Genomic DNA, 19,152 nt, shown 5'->3' on the forward strand with positions numbered 1-19,152 from the left:
CCCCCCCCCCCCCCCCCCCCCTTTGTGTGATATCTCCCTCTTCGAGACTCCCCTGGGACTCGGTTTCAATCCTCTCGTGGATTGTTCCTAATAACCCTGCTCGATTCCCTTTTCCTCTCCCGCTTGTCCTTTTCTTAAAATTATTTTATCGTGACTCGTAATTGCTGATACCCGGCTACGCAGCATCCTGTATTGTGTATTTTTCGGCTTACGCAGTCGTCCGTTTCTCCCTTGCTTCTCCTTTTTTAGAGCCCTCCCTCAACAGCCTTAATCAGGCTATTTTCGCGTGGGCATTCTCTCTTTCACCTTTGGGTTTCCAGTTTACACCACTGTCATTGGGGTATTGTCTTGGGAGAATTACTTTTGTGAGTATGAGAACATGACGGCTCACATCCCCTTACATGTACTGTACCGGCAGTTACTGTGTCCTTCTCCATCACTGAACACCTTACCAATGAACCCTCTAACACCAAACTCTTTGTCTAGGCCACAATAGATAATATCCATACTCCATTCCCTCTTTCATCCGGTCTTTCCGAATCTACCATTTTGCATACCCCATGTTCGCGGGAGTGATGGTTAGATAGATAGACAGCCTCGTTATCATCCCGTCTCCCCCCTCCTGCACAACTACACCATACCCGTGTCGCAATATCCGCCCCTCTCAATTCTGGGATTATAACGTTGGCTCTTCCTCCAATTTCTTTTCAATTAAAAAAAAGCTGCCTAAAAGGTCATGAGAGGCTCCTGGCTTATCCCCCAGCGTTTCCGCAACGTCAATGCCGCAGACTCGGCTGACGCCGGATGGCTGAATCGCCGCTTGACACAAGCGCTGCAAGCTGTGTCTCGCAGAGCATGTTTGCATCCCATCCATACCATTGTGGTAATCGCTGTGCTTGCCAGTACGACATATGTTGGGTTGTTGGAGGGGAGCTTGTTCGATGCGGTAAGGGACGTGGGTGTGGGTCCCGGACAGCTGGATGTTGAGCCGTTGTTGAAGGGGGCGAGGAATTTGAGACTGGGAGAGGCGACGGGGTGGAGATGGCAGGTTGACGATACTGCGGAGATTGAGGGGAATGAGGTAGGGTAGCCTCTTTTTTCTTCTTCTTCTTTTCTTTCTTGTTTTTCAATTTTATGTCTACAGCATTTTAGGGAACGATGCTAACTATTTCCCCATTTTAACTGTGCAGGCTGTACAGCATCTTGCCCTCACAACTTTCATATTCCCAGACTCGTCATCCCGTTCCCCGAAGACAGCTCCCGTCGCAGAAAACGTCCAATGCCCCGCTAACTGCTCCGCATTTCCTATCCCGCATACCCCCAACTTGCTCTCCCCCATCTCCCATGATTCTTCCCTGGCATTCGCGGTGCCCTATGAGCAGATATCAGATTTCTTGAAAGCTTCCCAGGAAATTCCAGAGTCTCAGGATGCTCAGGATGGTGGCGAGCAGAAAAAATGGATCATGAAAGCTGCTCGTAGCTCCGGGTCGGGGTCGCGACGTGCACTGCGGATCTGGTTGACTGATGCGTGGAATTCGTTTGTTGATCTTTTGAAGGTATGCTGCAACTCAGCGCTGCGGATTATCAACCATATAATGTTTCTGAAACTACTGCTAACATATATTTTGTCATAGCATGCGGAAACCGTCGATATCATTATCATGGTGCTCGGTTATATATCTATGCATCTTACCTTTGTCTCCCTGTTCCTCTCCATGAGACGCCTTGGCTCCAAATTCTGGCTTGCAACCACCGTCCTTTTCTCGGGGGCATTTTCCTTCCTCTTTGGCCTCCTCGTCACCACGAAACTGGGCGTCACCATCAACATGGTTCTCTTATCAGAGGGCCTCCCCTTCCTAGTAGTTACGATCGGATTCGAAAAGCCCATCATTCTAACAAAGGCGGTCCTCTCAGCCTCCCTGGACACGCGTCGCCAGACACCCGCAAGGCAAGTAGGTTCGAATGCTGCCACTGTTCCCCCCTCCTCACCACACTCCATCCAGGACGCTATCCAGTTCGCCATCAAATCAAAGGGCTTCGAAATCGTTCGTGACTACTGTATTGAAATTGCCATTCTGGTTGCTGGTGCCGCATCTGGTGTCCAAGGCGGTCTAAGACAGTTTTGCTTCCTTGCTGCATGGATTTTGTTCTTCGATTGTGTCCTGCTCTTCACGTTTTACACTACGATCCTCTGCATCAAGTTGGAGATCAATCGGATCAAGCGGCATATTGCTCTTCGCAAGGCGTTGGAAGAGGATGGTATTACCCGCTACGTTGCGGAGAGTGTGGCAGCTAGCAATGATTGGCCTCGTATGAGCGCGGATGAGAGTGGAGCAAATGGAGACAGCCGGGGAAGTACGAATGGGGTGTTTGGCAAGAAGGTCAAGGCGAGCAGTGTCCCCAAGTTCAAGATTTTGATGGTGGGTGGATTCGTGCTTGTCAATGCTTTCAACCTGTGCACGCTACCATTCCGAAATCGTCAGGATGGACTTCTTTTCCCCGCACTATCGAAAATCACCAACGTCTTATCACCTGCCCCAATCGATCCGTTTAAAGTTGCGGAGAACGGCCTTGATGCGATTTACGTCACTTCAAAGAGCAAGCAGCAAGAAACCGTGGTGACTGTATTAGCACCTATCAAATACAATCTCGAATATCCCTCTGTGCACTATGCGGAAGCGGAGGAAGGTGGAATTTTTGACATTGAATATACAGATCAATTTTTGGATGCTGTTGGGGGTAAAGTTATCGAAAGCCTGCTGAAGAGTCTTGATGATCCAATCATCAGCAAGTGGATTATTGCCGCTTTAACTCTCAGTGTTATCCTTAATGGTTACCTCTTCAACGCTGCGCGGTGGAGCATTAAAGAGCCCGAAACAGTTAGTCACACTCCGAAAGAGCCCGAAATCGACCATAAGGAGGAGCAGAGGAAAGAGGAAATTAAGGTGAATGGCACACTTCGAACACGCGAAGAGTGCGAGAAGCTGCTCAAGGAGAAGTTGGCCCCCTTCTTGACGGACGAGGAATTAATTGATCTGTCCCTGTGCGGCAAGATCCCTGGCTACGCCCTCGAAAAGACGATGGAAGACCCCAGCATCCCCCGCATCGACGCACTTACACGCGCAGTGAAGATCAGAAGAGCCGTCATTTCCCGAAACCCGCTTACAGCTGAACTAACCAGCTCATTCGAATCCTGCAAGCTCCCGTACAAGGATTACAACTACACCCTCGTCCATGGCGCCTGCTGCGAAAACGTCGTCGGTTATCTTCCACTCCCACTAGGCCTCGCAGGACCGCTCGTCATCGATGGAACAAGCTACTTCATCCCCATGGCTACAACGGAAGGTGTTCTTGTTGCGAGTACAAGTCGTGGCTGCAAAGCAATCAACGCTGGCGGCGGGGCTATTACTGTACTCACAGGCGATGGCATGACCCGCGGACCCTGTGTTAGCTTCCCAACGCTGACTCGAGCAGGCGCAGCGAAAGTCTGGCTAGATTCTGAAGAAGGACAAGCCGTAATGAAGCACGCATTCAACTCCACGAGCCGCTTTGCGAGATTGCAGTCGATGAAGACGGCCATGGCCGGCACGAACTTGTACATCCGTTTCAAAACCACGACAGGCGATGCGATGGGGATGAATATGATATCCAAGGGTGTCGAGAAGGCGCTGCAGGTCATGTCCACGGAAGCGGGGTTCGACGACATGACTGTCGTATCCATTTCGGGGAATTACTGTGCCGATAAGAAACCTGCTGCTGTAAATTGGATTGAGGGACGGGGCAAGGCAGTCGTTGCTGAAGCGATCATACCTGCCGACGTGGTCCGTGGCGTGCTGAAGAGCGACGTCGAGACGCTCGTCGAGCTGAATACGAGCAAGAATTTGATCGGGAGCGCCATGGCGGGGAGCATTGGTGGGTTCAATGCGCATGCGTCGAATATTGTGACCGCATTGTTCATTGCGACGGGCCAGGATCCCGCGCAGAATGTCGAGAGTAGCAATTGTATCACCATTATGAAGAAGTGAGATTCCCTTGTTCCCCCCCCCCCCAACCCCAACCCCAGACCCCTTCAACATCCCACTAACCAGACCACAACAGCGTAAATGGCAACCTCCAAATCTCCGTCTCCATGCCTTCCATCGAAGTCGGCACCATAGGCGGCGGCACAATTCTCGAAGCTCAATCGGCCATGCTCGAACTCCTCGGCGTCCGTGGCGCGCACCCCACCAATCCGGGTGACAATGCTCGACAGCTCGCCCGCATCATCGCCGCTGCTGTCCTGGCAGGTGAATTGAGTTTGTGCAGTGCGTTGGCAGCGGGACATCTCGTTCGGGCGCACATGGCGCACAACAGGAGTGCAGTGTCGGTTGCAGGCGCAGGCGCAGCGTCGACGGTTACGCCTAGCGCGGTGCCCACGCGGTCTGTTACGCCGGTTTCGGCGGCGGTGGGGGCTGCGAGGGGGTTGGCGATGACACGGGCTGGGCAATAAAAGGGCTTGTGTAATTTTATTTTATTTTTTATATTTCCTTTTGTTAGTTGGTGTGATGAACAGATGTCGTGTCTTCCTAACATTTTGCGTTTTCTCATGTTCCCCCCGCCACGGCATATATGGAGCGTATATCCACTGGGAATTTTGCTTATTGGTCTTAACTTTTAAAGTATCTTGTCTTCATCTTCCATCCTCATCTCTCTTCCTGCTCCTTGTTGTAGCTCTTTTGGTGTTTTGTGTGTCAATGTGCTTTTTTTGTCGGTCCTGGTTACATATAAAACTCACATGTACAGAAGAAGAGAGGAGACGAGAGGAGAAGCTATGGAGAACCTGCATATCGCCTACCATTCCCCGCCGGTCTTGTCTGTTTTGTGATGACCGTTGATTCACGTTACTGTTTCCCACGACTACACCTGTATATGTACATATCCCTTTTCTGTCGTACCCCCTCCGTTCCCCTCTTCGCTTCGGTTCTTGGACTCTCACGAGCCAACTGGTGGTGGGCACAGTGCATATAGAGATATCCAATCAATCTTATTTTTCTTTAAAAAGGGCATTTCTGTCCGTCATCGAACCGAGAGCTTTGACGGAATAACTTTTTTCTCCCGAATTTCCGCCGTCTCCTCACCGCTCGCTTTCTTATGTAAATGTTCAGAATGCCATCGTATTTCGGTAAACCAACCTTACAAACTGTAAGATTTCCAAGGATTGACTTGAACCTAGATAACTAATCTCAACCACTGGAACCCAAGAACCCGTGGGGAAATAAACGCCGACCTGCTCACTACACTATCCTTATTTGAGAGAGAGAGAGGAGCCAGGCCTGTTGACATTTCCAAGGTTTCTTCCAGAAAGTGGGTACAACTCCCTGTTCCCTGTTCCCTGTTCCTGTTCCTGGACCGGGTTTAGTTGGGAAATCAGCTCGGCTTCTTTTCTCAGTAGAACAACCTGACAATGGTGGAGGGAGTCCCAGTTAATGTTCATCTGCAGACTCTCGGTCTTCCCCCGAGAGTTCAACAGCGCCTACACGCTAAACCGTCCACTGATGGTTTAACCGGCGGGTAGGTAGATCATGCAAATACGAGCAGCACGCACCGACGCAGTCAAGAGAGACGAGACGCAACACAGCGCGTAACAAGCGTAACACCCGTATGGCTCTTCCATCAAATCAGTAACTAAAACATCCCAGTAGCGTCGCTCACTGCGGTGGCTGACTCGTGATTGCAGCGTGCCTATTCGGCTGCTAGCCAGGGCCCGAGCAGGACCCTTTAACTATATACTTCAATTAATCATCGTTTCTGGTTTGTTGTTGGAGTCTGTCTGCGCGGTTTTCCAGGGTTGGGCCCCAGGGCTTATTTACTTAGTCGCTCAGGGATCTGTTAGTTGTGGGTTTCTCGGAGACCTCTGTGTAGATCGAGTCTTCGTCATCCTCCTCCTATTTTCCTCAATTCCAACCAAACCTCTCAACCTCCTGCACAGAAAAGGGGGCTGGGAGAAGGGGAAGGGTAAAGGGGAGGGAAGGGAGAGAGGGGTGGAAATGCATCATCTGAGATCATCATCCATCATCCTCTTGCAACAATCCCTAGGGATTCCGTAATTCACGCATTTCAGCTTTCTTCATTCCCCCTCGTTCTGTCTACTCCATCCACTCGCTCTCTTCATTTCCTACCTGTGAAAACCTACCCCGATCGAACCTTGGGGCCAGAGCCAGCGTGGCTGATCGTCTGCCAGAGAAGACACACTCTCCCCCCCTGCCGTCCTCCGTAGCGAAGATCTCCTGATTTTCCTCTTCTTCGTCCACCCGCTCGAACTCTCCCGTCGCGTCCCAGATTTGGACAAGACGGAACAACACGCTGCATTCGTTCCGCCAAGGCTAACAGTTTAGTTACCCCAGTGGTCGTCGCCTCTTTTCATCTCCCTCTTCGTCCTCCTCCGCTTGGTTGTTCCTTCAACCATCTCACGATCTCCACTTCTCCGCCACCACCACCACCACCACCATCCTCGCCACCAAACCCCCCAACCCCCCAACCCCCCCCAACCCCTAATCCCCTACCTCCCTACCCCTAACCCTAGTCTCCAAACCACCTACCGAATCTGCTGCCAACCTCGTCTCCATGAAACTTGTCCTCTCTGCTGCTGTTATTGTTTCTCGACACGCTCGTTACGACCTTTCATTCTGCTCTTCGTCCTGACCCTCCCTTGTGCCTCGTCTGCGGCTATTCTCAACACTCCCAGACCGCTATTCGGCTGGTGAAACGTACTCCTCTCCAGACGCTCCATACGGCCAAAACCTGCCAGCTAGCCAGTCAGCCCAGCCATCCCGAGGAGAGAGAAAAAATATACAATTCTTGGAAACCTGAACTGAAGGGAAAGGAGAGAAGAGACACAAAAAGCGCAGTTGCATACAACGAACAAATCTGCATATCCGTTCAAACCATCATTGATTAATTAATGTTCGCTCCCAATGCTGTGAAAACAAGGGGTTCCAGATAACCAACCACTCTCTTTTTCCTTTGGTTCATTTTTCCTTCCCTCACCTCCCCCCCCTCCCCTTTCTCTCTTCTCTCCTTCCTAGCCGCTTAACCTCCCCGCTACACCTATACGGGAATGCCCTGCTCAGTCACCCAGGGAGACAATGTCACGCATTTCTGCTGACGAAAGCATATGGCCCGGAACCAACCATTTCCACTCCATGAGCAACAAACTCGATCCCTCCAAATCTCCCGCTCCCCCGCCCGGTCGAAGCGCCCCAGCATCCACCCCGAGATCAGGTGGCCCACCCTTCAATCCTCTGGAATTAAATGCTCCTGACATTGGTCCTAATGGTCTCATCAACAGCAGCGGGCCCCCGAATTTCAATGGTACCAATGGTGTCTACGGGAACAATGCCCTTGCTCTGCATCGGCCGTCGGCCAAGTCCCAAAACCCCTCACCCCCCAGCTCGGTCGCCTCTAAGTCAAGGGTCAGTGATGGAACCCTTTCCGACCAGCGGAGCAGGAGATATGGCATGATGGAGGACCTGCTACGGAAGCATTACGCGATACTAAAACGGTTCATGCAGGGACAGGGCCGAGAGGACCTCAACGCTTCACGGGCAAGTAAGGCCCGCGACAAACTCCTCCGCCTCTCCCCAGGCCAGGTCATGGAATTGAGTACAGATGTCTACGACGAGTTGCTCCGCCGACAGGCTCAATCGCCCAATCGACCCGGTGGCAACAGGCCAGATGTACCACCCTACTTGCTCCCGCGTCAAGAATTCCACGAAAAGCGCAACCAGGCGCGCCAGAAGTTATCCACCCTGCTACAACCACGCTTCATAGACCTGGCTGCCGACGTGCTGTGCGAGTTGGAACGGCGCCTCCCTCACTTCGCCAACATGGATCCTGCAAGTCGCAGAATGAGTCCCGCACTGAGTGTGCGCAGTGTTGTTGGAGGCGGATACGCTTCCAGCAGCAACGGCTATGATCCACGCCCAGGTTCTAACGATTCCTCGAGCTACGGGACAAATAGCTACCCTGCCCCTCTCCGCACACACTCTCGAGGCCCGGGTCCCGGCGGTCTGGGCCTCCGGGGGGGTTTGCCGCCTGACCCGCACCCGCCAAGCGCCCGATTTCCCCCCCGCCAGGGTTCATTGAACGCCTCCACAACTGGTTTAGATATCAATGGTGAAATGATACCTGAAAATGGGCCGCTTCCGAAATCGTTTCAGAGTAATACCATTGTGCCGAATAAGAGTACGATGGTTGAGGAGGATGTTGAGGGCAGCGATGAAGGTGGAGAAGATGACGGTGAGATTGATTATGTGCATGATGGGGTTGATGGGGTTGATGGCATGCAGTATGAGGATGATGATCCGGATCGGAGAAGCGATGCATTTGCATTGGATAAGGTGTTGGAGAGTCGGAAGGAGACGACGATGACGCTGGTTGGGAATGGGAATGGAGCTGGACTTGGAGTTGGAGTTGATTCGGAGAGGGAAAAGGAGATGTTGGCTGAGGCGCGGGGGCAGGTGTCTAAGTTGGAGAAGAGGGTGGATGAGTTGGAGGCTCAGTTGAAAGAGAAGGTTGGCGAGGCTGATAGGCTGCGGGCCGAGGTTAGGGGTAATTCTGATGTGAGTTGTTCTGGATACATATCTAGTTCTTTGTTTTTTGTCTTTGTCTGTGTTTTCATTTGGCTTATTTTATTTTGGTTTATTTTATTTTTGCTGTTGAATGTGTTTACTGACATCTTTAACATTTCCCAGTCTTTGGATTCTGAAAGACAACAGTGGGAAAGTATGAGAAAAGATTGGGATCGGAAAAGAGAAGAGTGGGACAAGATGAAGTCGCATTTGGAAGCGAAGCTTTTAGAGTTGCAAAATCTGCAGCATCTAAATGTTTCGCTGCAGGATCAGTTAGAAGGCGAACGAAGGGAATATGAAAATCGAGAACAGGATTTACGGCAGCAAATTCAGCAGGCTTTGACAGCGGCAGCTGCGGCTCGGAACACAGATTTAGAGATGGGCAGAGAGATAGACAGAGGTAGAGGTAGAGAGACCGACATAGATAGCGGTGTATGGAAATCGCGAGCTGAAGATTCCGAACGGGAAAACCAGGAACTTAAGGAGGAGCTTCAAAAGCAACGTGAAGTCACAGAACAAGTCCGAAAAGAGGCCTCCAACTTCCTGCAGGAGATGCGGGCGCTGTCTGATCGGACGCAGGAACGTTGGGAACGCGAAGAACGCCTCACACAGGACTTTCACAGGATGGAAGAAGAGGTTAAGCTCTGGAAGAACCGCTACGCAAAGACGAAAACACAACTACAACATCTACGATCCCCCTCACTTGGGCTTCCAGGACATAACATCCAAGACGTCGCAACCATTGCCGCAACGGAAAACGACATCAGCCATCCAGACGGACTAGTCAACGATGTCCACCTTACCAAATTCCAAATATCCATCGACGAGCTCTTGCGCACTGCACGCATGGCAGATCCAGCATATGTTCTCGAGCAGATGAAAGCCGTCGTCTTCGCTGTCCGCCATATAACACAAGACGTCGAATCTGCCCAGTCAAATGGGAAAGCAGCTGATGATCAGCTAACGCCATCATCACACATTCGCTCCCGTGCCAAAATCCGCGTCTCGGCCACAGCAAACAACCTTATCACCGCCTCCAAGGACTTCGCAAACAGCAATGGGATATCCCCCGTATCTCTACTCGACGCAGCAGCCTCACATCTCTCAGCCGCAATTGTCGACCTGATCCGTATCGTCAGGGTTCGCCCGACTCCCGCAGAGGAGATTGAAGACAATGATGGTGTTGGGGATGGTGATGATCTGGACGCCATAATGCAGTCACCAACCTACTTCAGCGTCCCGTCTAGCCTGGACAGGTTGAGTGGGAATGAATCTGTGTACAGCGCTATTAGCTCGCCGCATTCTGCGCAGCATTCGCGGATGGCGTCAGTGGCTTCGGGTGCGGGGGGACATATGCAGATGCACCGGAAGACGTTTTCGAATGGGCAAATGCTTGGGAAGACTGGGCTTGGTATAGAGGAGGTGGATGGGGAGTTAGAGGAGCTCAGGGTAAGTATATAAACTCAACTTACTGGCAAGCACGGGGTAAAATGTACATATGTTTAATTATCGATCCACATTTGTTACGATGGCAGGTCTACCTGGAAGAACAAACAGATGGCGTCGTTCAATCCATCCAGGCTCTCGTCTCCTCTATCCGTGCAGAGCCAGACGACATGTCCGCTATACGCGTGCATATCGACGCAATCTCCTCTGTCGTCAGTAGGATTATCTCCATGACGGAGAATGCGATGGCGCAAGAGCAGCTGAAGCAGCAGAAACATCCCTCCACCTCAAACGATGACAACAACAATAGCAGCAGCAGTAGCAGCAGTAGCAGCAGCGACAACAGCAGCAGTGACAACGGCAGCAGCAGCGGCAGCAACAGCAGCAGTAGCAGTAACAACCTCCGCGACCGCGCAGGCCCAATCATTCGCAACCTTTCCTGTTGCCGGGATAGATTAGCGAAGGAGGGCGCTTTGGGCGGGAAGGCTATGAGCGTTGTGGAGGTGCGGGATGTTATGGGGAAGTTGCTGCCGATTGCTTTCGAGATTGCGAGGGAGACGAAGGAGCTGGTGCAGAGACTTGATATGAGATGGGTGTGATGGGTGGCGGTGGAGTTAACACGGGAGGAGGACGATGACGATTCCCGATGAGATGAGAAATTGCATAAGGTGTTTTTTAGTTTTTTTTTTTTTTTTTTTTTTTCTTTTTCTTTTTCTTTTTTTTTTTTGTAAATTGTTTGCTCATCCAGCAACGTAACAGTTTCGTCTATTCGCCTCTGTTATTGTTCCCTTTTTCGGTATGTTTTACATACTTAGGTTTTTTTTGTACTGTATTTGCATGGGATATGGGGTGAATTGTATTTGGTGATGCTTGTATATAGTGAGTGTGGAGTTTTGGCTAGGATAATATCTCTCTTTGTTTTTGTCATTCTTGATTTCTTCAATAAGCTCATTTTGCTCCCATTCGATATTAAATATATGGAATTTATACGAACATTCTTCCTAAGTAATAATGCTTTTTTGGGATAACGGGACAGGTCTTTGGATTTCTTATTCTGACTGCTGTAGTTAACAATTGCGTTCCCCCGCGCTAACTGCTTAGTCATATCTGAAAACAATTTCTGATATTAAAGTTCACTATTCGGCTTTCAGCTGTTGACCTTGAACCAATTTTTGCCGTGTACTTTTACAACTTCTTCCGGTCCTGAACAACCCATCCCAGCAAGGAATTCTGTATGTAAGTATTTATATAACCTTTCCACTGCTTCTTTGCTGCATCTCTTTGAATTTTCCCTCCCCAATTGGCCTTGGCTATGGTTTGATGTCATAGAAGAAGAGACCTCCGGAGATGGGAGGAGGGTTCTCCCGGAAGACTTTGCTTTGAGAGCAAAGGATGAATGCAATCAATCATCCGTAGCGGAGATTAGCCACCTACGAGAGTTGTCCATGCATCATGCATACTTTGTCAATTGGTGTCTCTCTGGATATCTACCACCACGGGTTCTTCACCGTCAACCCGGACCAAAAGAGCTCTTGAGAGGCTTTGCCAAACGAGAGGCTAGTAGGAATAGCTGCACTGGGCTAACTTTGCGAATATATACCTCCTTATTTGCAGTGTTATCATTAAAGATATATACATATTTTGTGTAAGTGATTTCACTTTCCAATCTCCTATGTATTTATTGTATTTATTATAAAGTTTGATGCTCATTCTGTCGCCTTATGGTTGTTGCATGCTAACCAAGCTGGAAACGTAGAATATTACATCCATCTATACACACACACGTCCAACACGCCCAACATGTCCTTCCTCGCACGATCGCTGCCAACCACTCTCCCTCTTCTGCAGTTTTCTTCCTCCGTCCTCCGGGCTTCTTCATCTTCTTCCGCTGCCTCTTCCGCCTCATCTGCGCTTCGCTCCCTCTCCCACTCCAACGCCCATCTCCGTTCGTTCCATTCATCCCCCGCAACCGCGACTATCAAAACATTCTTCGACGTCAAATTCTCGGATCCGGATACGAAGCAGGGTAAGTTATCTTGGCTCCTGCAAGGAGTGTAGTTATTCGACTTGCCTCTTATTTGTAATGATATCAGTGTCAATTGAATGGCAAAAAATCCGACCTGTTCGAATTGTAACATAAACTAATTTCTTTAACCAATCCTTTCTTCATAATAGCCGTTCAGGAACGAATTGAGTTCGAGCTCTTCGACGATGTCGTCCCTAAGACCGCGGAGAACTTCCGTGCCCTCTGCGTTTTCTCGAGAGGACAAATTTGGTTACAAGGGCTCTTATTTCCACCGCATCATCCCGGGATTCATGATCCAGGGTGGCGACTTCACCCGTGGTAACGTAAGTTCAAAAACCCTCAGTTCCGTTTCCACCTTCTTCCTTGTTTTCTTCTTCTTGCTGTTGCCAGATCACGCATTTACTCGGTTTTTGGACTATCTGCGAGTTTTAGCTAACTTCTATATGTATATAGGGAACTGGTGGCAAGTCCATCTACGGAGACAGGTTCCCCGATGAGAACTTCAAGCTCAGCCACAAGGGACCGGGCTATCTCTCTATGGCCAATGCCGGCCCAAACACGTACGTCTACCTGCCATTTAATTTCAACTTCACTTTTCCCATTGCCCCCGTTGCAAACTTGTAGTATTAACTTAGTCTGTCCCCGACGATTTCAGCAACGGCTCTCAATTTTTTATCACGACCACGGAAACCAGCTTCCTCGATGGTAGGCACGTCGTTTTCGGCAAGGTCGTGCAAAAGGACAAGAACGATAATAAATACATAGACATCCTTAAAAAGATCGAGAAGAGTGGCAGTGACCAGGGCCGAATTACAGCAGATATTACACCCCAAATTGTTGACTGCGGTGAGATCAAGGACGAAACAGCTGTTTAAGTTTCTGTATTTTAGAAAGGAAGGAGGCTTTCTTTTTATTTTTGTCTTTTTCGTTTTTTGAAGGTATGAAGGGTGAGCTATGGTGATGAAGAGGGGCAATTGTACAGTACAGCAGGAATTGTAGAGGGCAGGAAAAAAACCGATTTACATGGCTCATCTGTATTTAGATATCAATATCTGGTAATCTGCTACGAGTGTAACATGGCCAGATGTATTTGATAGATGGCGTCAGAAACATTGAATCCTTTACAAGAGGCGTGCCATTGTGGACTGAACGAGCATAAGATCGAAGAGAGACCGCTGGGTCACAGAAACACGAGGCGTTGGCTCGGGGTTGTGTTCAGATCGCTGGTGAGAAAGAAACGGCTCACTGACATCAACAAGTTCTAGTATACTATTCTTTGCATTGATCGCTCAGCCTATTTATTGCCATTAATTGTCAATCACCGATAAAGCCCCAGAGTTTAGCATAGTTATCCGTAGTGAAACTGGGATTGTTTTCATAAATACAATAAGGAAACAATTCGTACGCAATGGTGATTTTTCTTGATTCCTCTTTTAAGATCAACACCACGGCAGACGTCCGATAAACCGCGGTTGGATCATTTCGATCAATCGATTCAAGCAAAGGATAGAAAAGGGGCTCCATTTCTTGTGGCCCATTTTTCAGTATGTTTTAGGAGACTATAAAGTTGACGATGGTAATGTAATTTACCCCTCAATGATTTCAGCACTCATGTCACCCAAAGAAAGATCCATCAGCTATTTTTGTGATCAGGCGTACCAGGGTTTCTTTACTGTCGCAGACCCGGGTACGTAGTTCATCTATCATGCCGAAATCTTTCAATCGGTCACGGACGAAAAGCTTTCATGTCGTTGTAGGCAAGCAGATGGATGGGAAGCCTTGTCTCTTCGTCGAAGGCATCGCAAACTTCCCCAACTCCAGAATTGAAACAAAGCTTCGCGTCATCAGGGGCAACCCTTGACCCAGCTTAAGAGCATCTCTACCATGTGTCTGTAATCTTCATGGTTTTTCTCGTGTTGTAAATTCTTGTTCCAGGCAGATCCGGGTAGTAAATGAAGAACAAAACCAGAGAGGCGGTATCTTAGCAATTTTCGAATGAAAAAGGTTCGGTCTGTGACTCGACGCGATAGGATTCCCAGCTCCATCCGCTGCACAACGAAATAATTAAGTAATTCGGCTCATCGTTCGATGCCATCAGCCAATCCTTCGCCCTCCCCTTCCAGCACTTTTCGGCCTGCCGCTTTTAGCACGCCGTTCAGGATCTCCCTGACCTGCTTACATCCGTCGAACCCTACTGCGAACATAGTTTCCAGATATGATATATGTACGCCAGACTCCATCTGGACAACTGACAGCATCTGGTTGTCCTCTTCATCATCCATGGGGTCGTGTCCCGGAGGGGCTGGATTTGAATTTGCAACAGTCATGAACGGAAGTTCTTGTTCTTCGGGCATTGACATGTCAAGGAGCGGATCTAAACTTTCGTTGATTCCACCTACTCGTTTCATTTCTGGTGTGGCGGGTGTAGACGCCCGTCCGCTCATTCCGACTGTACAAGCACAAAGAAGGCCTGGCATAGGTATTCCAGCATCCACCAATGCCAAGGTGCAGGCATTTATACAAGCTGCGAAGAGGGAGCCATCAGATGACAGAACAGAAATGTTAAGAGATATTGTGCTATGTGGGTATAGATGGGTGTGTAGGTGTGGTTGGAAGGCATCACGAAGGGCAATGGCTAGATCGGTAGATGCTTGTCTGTAGCTTTGGTTAGAAATATAAACAGGGCCGATATATTAAAAAAAAATAACCAAATATTAATCATGTTTGGGTAATGGACACGAGCTACCAACCTATCACCTCCACCTCCACCTCCACCTCCACCGGCACCGGCAGCTAAACTTTTCTTCTTCCTGTCAACACCAGAGAAACCTGCGATATTGACCGCGACAGAAATAATGGCCCCCTCACGAGCTGAGCCCGTTGCTTCAGATCGTCGACCCTCTGCTGGCCCATGGACCATACATATAACAATGGTATTGCCCATTGCGAGATATGAGGACCCAGATGTCGCTGGATTAGTGGAGATCTGAGCTTGCATTAAGCGAAGTTCATTCCAACGACGGCCATCTAGCCTAAGTCTTGTGAGGCGATATGTTGTTGAGGTGTCGAGAGGCATAATGATAGGATTTATCTGGGTCTTGCGCGTGCTTGCACAGCGCTAGAGTAAATATCGTGACCCTTTTACCAACGACCGAACAACGATTGAGGAGACTACAACAGCACAAGATCGTTTCTCATGAGATAAAATGAAGAGAAGACTTCGGGAGGTTCTATATTCCAACTTCTCCTCCGCAGACAAACCAATCGTGATATGGGTATAATCTTCACAGTGGGGTGCGGCGGCGGCTTAAAGGTTTTTGTGAAGCGCAGCAATTAAGGGAAATTGGACAGAAGTGATCCAATGGACGAAAGATAGATAGCTAGAGAGAGGATGATTTTCGTTGATCGCTTTATTGGGGTATGAGCATCAGGGCGTGGTTTTTGTTTCAGAAAGAAGAAAATCTCCAACCGCGCTGGGGGAAAAGAAATCCGATGTTAAGCTTTGTACTTATTTGGGATATTTGTGACGTCTGGTCATGTGACTTGGCGATTTACCCTTCAATCAGCGTTGTGTCTCCGCATCCAGCTCTGGAGGTCGCCCTTTAAGGTCGAAAGTTCAACTCCCTCTTATTTAGGATGGTTTCCAAATGGGATCTGGAGAATTCCGATGCCACCACACAAAGCGGTGACACTAGCGACGATGACTTGGGCTACCCAAGGAATACTCCCAAGAAATGGCGGCATCGGATGGAGAACAACTCTGAAGGTATGAGAGCCTCAATTCCTCCCGGCCACTTTTATCTAGTTATTCTTACCAAACTAATAAGAATCGGATGTAGGAGTCAGTTCATCAGAACAGCCGGGACTGGGCCGCAAGGCATGCAGCGCTAAAAACCCAATTGCCGTATCTGTAAACCAGGAGGTCATATCATTGTCAGACGATGAATTCAGTGATATAAAGGATTTTGACGATGGTGCGGCTGCATATGAGAAGTTCAAGAACAGAAAAAGTCTCCAGCGCAAGCAAGCAGCTGCAAGAACTCGAAGAGCTAAAGGTGTAACTCAAAATCCAACTGTTGGAAAACGCCCAGCCAATACCGAAGCCAACACGTCCTCCCGGAAAAGACAACGACAGTTAAAAGAGTATGGAGAATTATCATCCGATGATGACATGATGGGACACATCCTGCCAAGCTACATTCAAAACCGCCGCTCAGCGTTTGACAAGAAAACAGTGCTGTTGAAAGAGGCAGGATTAAAATTGCCACCAAGTTTTGACGATGTCGAGTTCTCTGATGATGAACATCTGGAGGATCTGAAAGAGAAGCCGGATTTCCAAAAGGCTACTCCATCAAGGAGCTATGAAGACATTCAACTTCCGTACTCTTTAGGCTTGATCCCAGCCCCGATCGCACAGTGGCTACGAGACTATCAAGTTCGGGGGGTTGAATTTCTACACGAATTGTTCGTTTATCAGAAAGGAGGGATCCTCGGAGATGACATGGGTCTAGGGAAATCAGTGCAAGTAATAGCTTTCCTAACGGCCGCATATGGGAAAACAGGCGACGAACGAGATGCTAAGCGCATGCGAAAGATGAGACGAAAGGGAGACGGGGTATGGTATCCCCGAACTTTAATTGTTTGTCCTGGGACTCTTTTGCAAAATTGGAAATCTGAATTGGATAGATGGGGTTGGTGGCTCGTGGAGATATATCATGGTGCTGGAAAGGAGGCAGCTTTGCAGTCTGCTGCTTCAGGCAGAGTTGAGATCATGCTCACAACCTACAAAACCTACGTGCTCAATAAGGGCGCGTTGAATATGGTTGAGTGGGATTGCGTCGTGGCAGATGAGTGCCACATTATTAAGGAGAGAAAGTCAGAAACAACACAGTCGATGAATGAAATTAATGCTCTTTGTCGAATTGGTCTTACTGGCACAGCTATCCAAAATAAGTACGAAGAACTCTGGACACTACTCAATTGGACTAACCCCGGGAAATTTGGACCGGTATCCACTTGGAAGTCCACGATTTGTGACCCGCTAAAATTAGGACAGTCTCATGATGCAACTACGTACCAACTTAGCAAAGCGAGGAAGACAGCAAAAAAGCTGGTTAATAACCTTCTACCTCCGTTCTTCCTCCGCCGCATGAAAACACTGATCGCGGACCAGCTACCAAAGAAGAGTGATCGAGTCGTATTTTGCCCACTCACTCCAACCCAAGCGGATGCGTACGAGAGGGTTTTAGATAGTGATATAATTAAGTATATCAAAATGTCCTCTGATCCTTGCTCCTGTGGATCCGGTAAGAAATCCGGCTGGTGTTGTCGCATGTACTTACCGCAGGGTGGAAAATGGCAAAGTTATGTCTTCCCGGCGATTTCAAACCTGCAAAAGCTCAGCAACCACCTTGCTATTCTCATTCCACAATCACAGGATCCATCTGAAAAACAAGATAAGGACCTAGAAATGTTACAGATCGCCTTACCGGACCAGTGGCGACAGCTTTATGCCACGAGGGATTCAATCCTTAACTATGCGAACCACGAATTTTGCGGAAAGTGGAAAGTATTAAAGAAACTGTTAAAGTGGTGGCACAGAAATGGAGACAAAGTCCTTGTCTTTTCGCATAATGTGAGGCTGCTAAAAATGCTCCAGATGCTCTTCAAACATACTAGTTATAACGTCAGTTATTTGGACGGTTCTATGACCTACGATAATAGAGCCAAAGCCGTTGACAATTTCAACGCTGATCCTCGAGAATTTGTATTTCTTATCTCTACGCGGGCTGGAGGAATAGGACTGAATATCACTTCTGCTAACAAGGTCGTCGTTGTCGATCCGAATTGGAATCCTGCCTTCGATCTCCAAGCACAGGACCGCGCATATCGTATTGGGCAATCGAGAGATGTTGAAGTGTTCCGGTTAATTTCTGCTGGGACAATCGAAGAAATTGTCTATGCCCGCCAGATATACAAACAACAACAGGCAAATATTGGATATACTGCCAGCACAGAACGGCGATATTTCAAAGGGATCCAAGAGAAAAAGGACAGAAGGGGCGAAATATTCGGCCTCTCAAATATGTTTCAATACCAGGGAGACAATATCGTCCTGAGAGATATCGTCCACAAGACGAACGTCGCGGAGAGCAAAGTTGGTGTTAAAATCGTCGAGCTCGAACTGGATGAAACCAATGATGGGCTTAATAAAGAACCTTTTCCTTCGCCAAACGATGAGGAGAATGACGACGCAATGAGCCAACTAGCCGCCATGATTCGAGGAGAAGAGGTCGGGGACAGTAACGAAAATACAAAGAACGTCATACAGGCCAAGCATGACCCTATCCAGGCCATTCTAGCTGGAGCAGGTGTCAAATATACACACGAAAACTCCGAAGTAATCGGTTCATCGAAGATCGAAGAACGCCTTAGCCGTCGCGCCGAGATGGCAGCTGACGGCGCCAGCTTTGGTGAGGAGCAAGTTTTCCAAGGCTCGCAAGATGATGTCTCTTCAGGCTTTGATGTCACCCATGGAGGCAAGCGTGTTCGGTTTAAGTACCACCCGCCAGAGGACGTAAAGAGGCGTCAGTTTTGTAGCATGGCCAAGCGATTTGGATTTGACAGTCCCACCGAGTTTGCTCTCGTTGTCGAGGGGATGACTCAGGCCCAAAGGAGAGGTTATCTGGCAAAGTGGTATCGAGAATGCCAGTCAATGCTGATGAGCGGCACCAATACGCCGGTCCAGGAAGAGGATGTGAGCCTGCTGAATAGTATTCCAAAGCAGCAAACGCCAGGCTGATGCGTAGCAGTCACCAGTGATTCTAACGTACATGCGTATAAGCATTTATGATAGCTGGGTATCGTTACTTTTTGGAAAGCCCTTTTTGGGGGGACTCCTAGTTCATACCACTGCATACCATAGATCCACGTGGCCCATGGAATTTTCGTCTGGGAATTGGCTGGACTGCAGGATCCTCTGATTAACGAAACGATCTCGTTGTCTACAATTCTGCAATTTTTGGGTTTCCTTCCCAGCAGGTCCAAATCCATCTTTTGATTCGAGGGCCA

General features: G+C 48.9%; 5 protein-coding genes across 5 annotated transcripts; 4 read left to right on the plus strand and 1 right to left on the minus strand.

The window, feature by feature from the left end:
• Positions 1 to 736: 736 nt before the first annotated feature.
• PADG_07596 (hydroxymethylglutaryl-CoA reductase (NADPH)) lies at positions 737 to 4,489 on the plus strand (the record flags this gene model as incomplete). The annotated part of the gene is made up of 4 exons (XM_010764669.1): positions 737 to 1,081; positions 1,191 to 1,556; positions 1,635 to 4,021; positions 4,099 to 4,489. 4 exons carry the CDS (start codon positions 737 to 739, stop codon positions 4,487 to 4,489), a joined length of 3,489 nt encoding a protein of 1,162 aa, XP_010762971.1.
• A 2,635-nt stretch (positions 4,490 to 7,124) lies between these two features.
• Positions 7,125 to 10,654, plus strand: PADG_07598 (uncharacterized protein; the record flags this gene model as incomplete). Its single annotated transcript, XM_010764765.1, has 3 exons — positions 7,125 to 8,600; positions 8,733 to 10,058; positions 10,145 to 10,654. 3 exons carry the CDS (start codon positions 7,125 to 7,127, stop codon positions 10,652 to 10,654), a joined length of 3,312 nt encoding a protein of 1,103 aa, XP_010763067.1.
• A 1,201-nt stretch (positions 10,655 to 11,855) lies between these two features.
• Positions 11,856 to 12,956, plus strand: PADG_12323 (peptidyl-prolyl cis-trans isomerase; the record flags this gene model as incomplete). The annotated part of the gene is made up of 5 exons (XM_010764863.1): positions 11,856 to 12,081; positions 12,149 to 12,177; positions 12,231 to 12,404; positions 12,535 to 12,641; positions 12,737 to 12,956. 5 exons carry the CDS (start codon positions 11,856 to 11,858, stop codon positions 12,954 to 12,956), a joined length of 756 nt encoding a protein of 251 aa, XP_010763165.1.
• Positions 12,957 to 14,159: 1,203 nt separating this feature from the next.
• Positions 14,160 to 15,157, minus strand: PADG_07600 (exosome non-catalytic core subunit SKI6; the record flags this gene model as incomplete). The annotated part of the gene is made up of 2 exons (XM_010764766.1): positions 14,160 to 14,736; positions 14,832 to 15,157. 2 exons carry the CDS (start codon positions 15,155 to 15,157, stop codon positions 14,160 to 14,162), a joined length of 903 nt encoding a protein of 300 aa, XP_010763068.1.
• A 560-nt stretch (positions 15,158 to 15,717) lies between these two features.
• PADG_07601 (uncharacterized protein) lies at positions 15,718 to 18,883 on the plus strand (the record flags this gene model as incomplete). The annotated part of the gene is made up of 2 exons (XM_010764670.1): positions 15,718 to 15,847; positions 15,921 to 18,883. 2 exons carry the CDS (start codon positions 15,718 to 15,720, stop codon positions 18,881 to 18,883), a joined length of 3,093 nt encoding a protein of 1,030 aa, XP_010762972.1.
• Between the last annotated feature and the right edge of the window lie 269 nt (positions 18,884 to 19,152).

The sequence above is a fragment of the Paracoccidioides brasiliensis genome, assembly GCF_000150735.1.
Source record: "Paracoccidioides brasiliensis Pb18 unplaced genomic scaffold supercont2.12, whole genome shotgun sequence".
Lineage (NCBI taxonomy): Eukaryota > Fungi > Ascomycota > Eurotiomycetes > Onygenales > Ajellomycetaceae > Paracoccidioides > Paracoccidioides brasiliensis.